Source organism: Nannospalax galili, unplaced genomic scaffold (genome assembly GCF_000622305.1).
Source record: "Nannospalax galili isolate Female #2095 unplaced genomic scaffold, S.galili_v1.0 scaffold675, whole genome shotgun sequence".
Classification (NCBI taxonomy): domain Eukaryota; kingdom Metazoa; phylum Chordata; class Mammalia; order Rodentia; family Spalacidae; genus Nannospalax; species Nannospalax galili.
In genome coordinates, this window is record NW_008337205.1 from 2,254,114 (window position 1) to 2,257,411 (window position 3,298).

General features: G+C 58.8%; 1 protein-coding gene across 5 annotated transcripts in view; it reads left to right on the forward strand.

The window, feature by feature from the left end:
- Nucleotides 1–1,174: 1,174 nt before the first annotated feature.
- Nucleotides 1,175–3,298, forward strand: part of LOC103733520 (TSC22 domain family protein 4) — a 22,999-nt gene continuing 20,875 nt past the window's right edge. The window contains exons 1-2 of one of the 5 annotated variants that reach the window (XM_029563197.1): nt 1,175–1,564; nt 2,044–3,045. In XM_029563197.1, the coding sequence (XP_029419057.1) occupies nt 2,305–3,045 (741 nt within the window). In that variant the 5' untranslated portion in view covers nt 1,175–1,564; nt 2,044–2,304. Of the gene's footprint in view, nt 1,565–2,043; nt 3,046–3,298 lie in introns of those variants that run through there. The other 4 variants (XM_029563198.1, XM_008832360.3, XM_017797952.2 and 1 more) reach the window with 4 other exon arrangements.

Genomic DNA, 3,298 nt, shown 5'->3' on the forward strand with positions numbered 1-3,298 from the left:
CAAGCCTCTGTCCTACCACTGGCGTTTTTGGACACCTTCCTTTTCAATTTTTACATCTAAGAAAGAATGTTGGAGATCTGATTTCAAATACTATGGTAGGGTGTGTGAGATGGTTCAGCAGGTGGAAATGCCTATTACCAAGAGTGACAACCTGAGTTCAATCCCCAGGACCCACATGGTGGAAAGAGAGAACAAACTCCTTCAAGCTATCCTCTGACCTCCAGGAATGCACCATGGCACACATGCACTTTCACACACACACACACACACACACACACACACACAATAAGTATAATAAAAAAATTCAAATACTAGCTGGACGTGGTGGCACAGGCCTTTAATCCCAGCACTCTGGAGGCAGAGGCAGGCGGATCTCTGTGAGTTAGAGGCCAGCTTGGTCTCCATAGCGAATGCAGGACAGCTGGGGCTACAGGGAGACCCTGTCTCAAAAAGACCAAAAAGAAAAAAAAAAAAATTGTCAAATACTGCAGCAAAATCTGAGAAAGGATATTGGAGGAATGAAACAAGTTTAGGTATGGGTTGATCATTTGTCACACGTCCATGAAAGGTGCGTGGGAGTTCATTATCCTATTTCCTCTACTTTGGGGCATGTTTGAAAATTTTCATAGCCATCCACTTTTTAAAGAGTGGAGTGGGGGATTGATTGTACGTTTGTCGTGCAGTTCCCGTGAAATCCAGAGACGCTGCGACAATCACGGTACATTTACTAGCGATTTATGGACAACCAGGTACCCAGGACATGCCTGGCACGTTTCCTGTGACTTTTCTGGCCCGCCTGTGGACCAATGGTAGCAAGAGCCTATTAGTAAAGGAATCCCAGGCCTCCCGCAGGCTCCTCCCCTTTCTCGCTGTTTCTCGCCCCCCCTCACGCCCCGCCCTCCGAGGAAGCGCCGGCTGGGGCCCAGCAGGTGTGGGGTTAAGGCAGCCAGTTGGGGGCCCCAACAGCGCAGCAGCAGCAGCAGCAGTAGCAGCAGCAGCAGCAGCAGTAGCAGCAACTGTGCGGTTGTGGCAGTCCTGGCACCGGGCCAGCTGGCAGAGCGCCCCAGGAGGGAGGAGGGAGGAGAGAGGAGGGAGGAGGAAGAGGGGAAGGAGGAGGAGGAGAAGAGCTGTGAGCAGGCCCGAGGAGGCAGGACTTCCTGGTGTGGGGGTTGTCAACAGCCCAGAAAGAGAGAGAGACGGAGAGACATAGACACATCCAGTGGGGCCACGCGGGAGGAGCCACTCAAAGGGACCTGGAGCCAACCGGGGGCCGAGTCTCCCCCTTCCGCAGCGTCGGAGAAGACCCGTGGAGTATCCGCAGAGGCTCCGCCTGGGTTCCACCGTGGAAGCGCGAGTTCCTTCTCTCGTCCACTGCAAACTTTCCACCGAGATGCCTCTCAGGGTGAGATGCGGACCCCGGAGAGCACTGGCTAGCGCTTGATCGCTGCCTGTGGTGGCCTGCACTGCCCAGGGGGCCAGGAGGCCCCAGAAAAAAGACATCTTTAAGCCCCCAGGTCCTCCCACCCTCCGGAGCTCGGCTCGGAGGCTGAGGCCAGAGAGGTAGGTAGGTAGGTAGGACGCCCGGGCTGGGCGGGGCGCTCGGCTTGGCGGGCAGTGCCTAACTCATCGATGGGGGGGAGCGGGGTGGGGGTGGGGTGGGCTTGAGGCCCTAGCCGAGGCCTCCGGGTGGCTGTACCAGGGCGGGGAGCCCATTCACCCCTTTGCCCCGGGGCCCTGGAGACCGGTGCTGGTCCGGACACTTCTGTCCCTTGAGTTTGGATCTCAAGCAAGAAACATCCCAACTTTGGGTCCCAACTGCTGCTTCCTATTCTGGGGTGCCATGTCCCCTCTGCTCCGGTCTGTCATCTCTGCTTGTCCCTGGGTCAGTCTCAGTGGCTTTCTCTTTTCTACCCCATTCGTCGGCTGCTCAGAGGGGAAGCCCGGGAGGTGGCCTGCCCCTGCCTTTTTACTCACATACATACACATATTCATATATTCTCTCTCTCTCTCTCTCTCTCTCTCTCTCTCTCTCTCGTTTGCAAGCTCAGCTCTGGGGTTTCAGCAGCGACAGCAGCAGGAAAAACCTGCCCCTGCCCCCCTCCCGCCACCTCCCCTCTCCTGAACTCCAGTTACCAACCAGGCACCCCCAGTTCCCAACCAGGCCCTCCTGCCATGTCGGACCCAGACATCCCCAGGGGCCCCGATGTCCCTGCCATGTGGCCCCCCTGTTCCAGAGGTGCCTGAGCCCCTTTCCAGGAGCCCAGCCCCTCCCCCGCCCCAGCCCAGTCCGGAGCCCCAGGGACCATGAGTGGGGGTAAGAAGAAAAGTAGTTTTCAAATCACTAGTGTCACCACGGACTACGAGGGTCCAGGGAGTCCAGGGCCTTCGGATTCCCCTGCTCCCCCGGCTCCCACTGGGCCGCCACCCCGCCTCCCCAATGGGGAACCCAACCCTGATCCAGGAGGCAGGGGCACCCCCCGGAATGGCTCCCCACCACCTGGAGCCCCCGCCTCCCGTTTCCGAGTGGTGAAGTTGCCCCAAGGCTTGGGAGAACCTTATCGCCGAGGTCGGTGGACGTGTGTGGATGTTTACGAAAGAGACCTGGAGCCCTCAAGTTTCGGCCGGCTGCTGGAGGGAATTCGAGGGGCCTCGGGGGGCACTGGAGGCCGGTCATTGGATTCTCGGCTGGAGCTGGCTAGCTTGGGGCTGAGCACCCCCATCCCACAGCCAGGCCTGTCTCAGGGCCCCACCTCTTGGCTGCGCCCGCCCCCCACTTCTCCTGGGTCCCAGGCCCGCTCCTTCACAGGGGGTCTGGGCCAGCTGGCCGGGCCCGGCAAAGCCAAGGTGGAGACACCTCCCCTGTCGGCCTCTCCACCCCAGCAGCGCCCCCCAGGGCCTGGGACTGGGGATAGTGGCCAGCCCCTGCCCGCTGTGAAAGTAGAAGTGGAGTCTGGGGGTTCAGCAGCTGCGACCCCTCCACTGTCACGGAGAAGAGATGATGTGGTTCGACTGAGGATGGAGTTGGCTCCAGAGGAGACAGGGCAGGTAAGAGACCGGCTTCAGGGTGGTGATTTGGGAGGGCTGTACCCAAGCCATCTTACCCTTGGCCTAACTTATATCCTGCCCCCCGCCCCGTTTCTGCTGTGACCTGTCTATCGGACAGGACTGAGAGTCTCTTCTCTTTTTACAATTGTACCTTGAAATCCTATCCCCTTCTTTATCTCCCAGCCTCCCTCTCTGCATTCTGTTGGCCCTTCCTTCCTTCCTTCCTTCCTTCCTTCCTTCCTTCCTTCCTTCC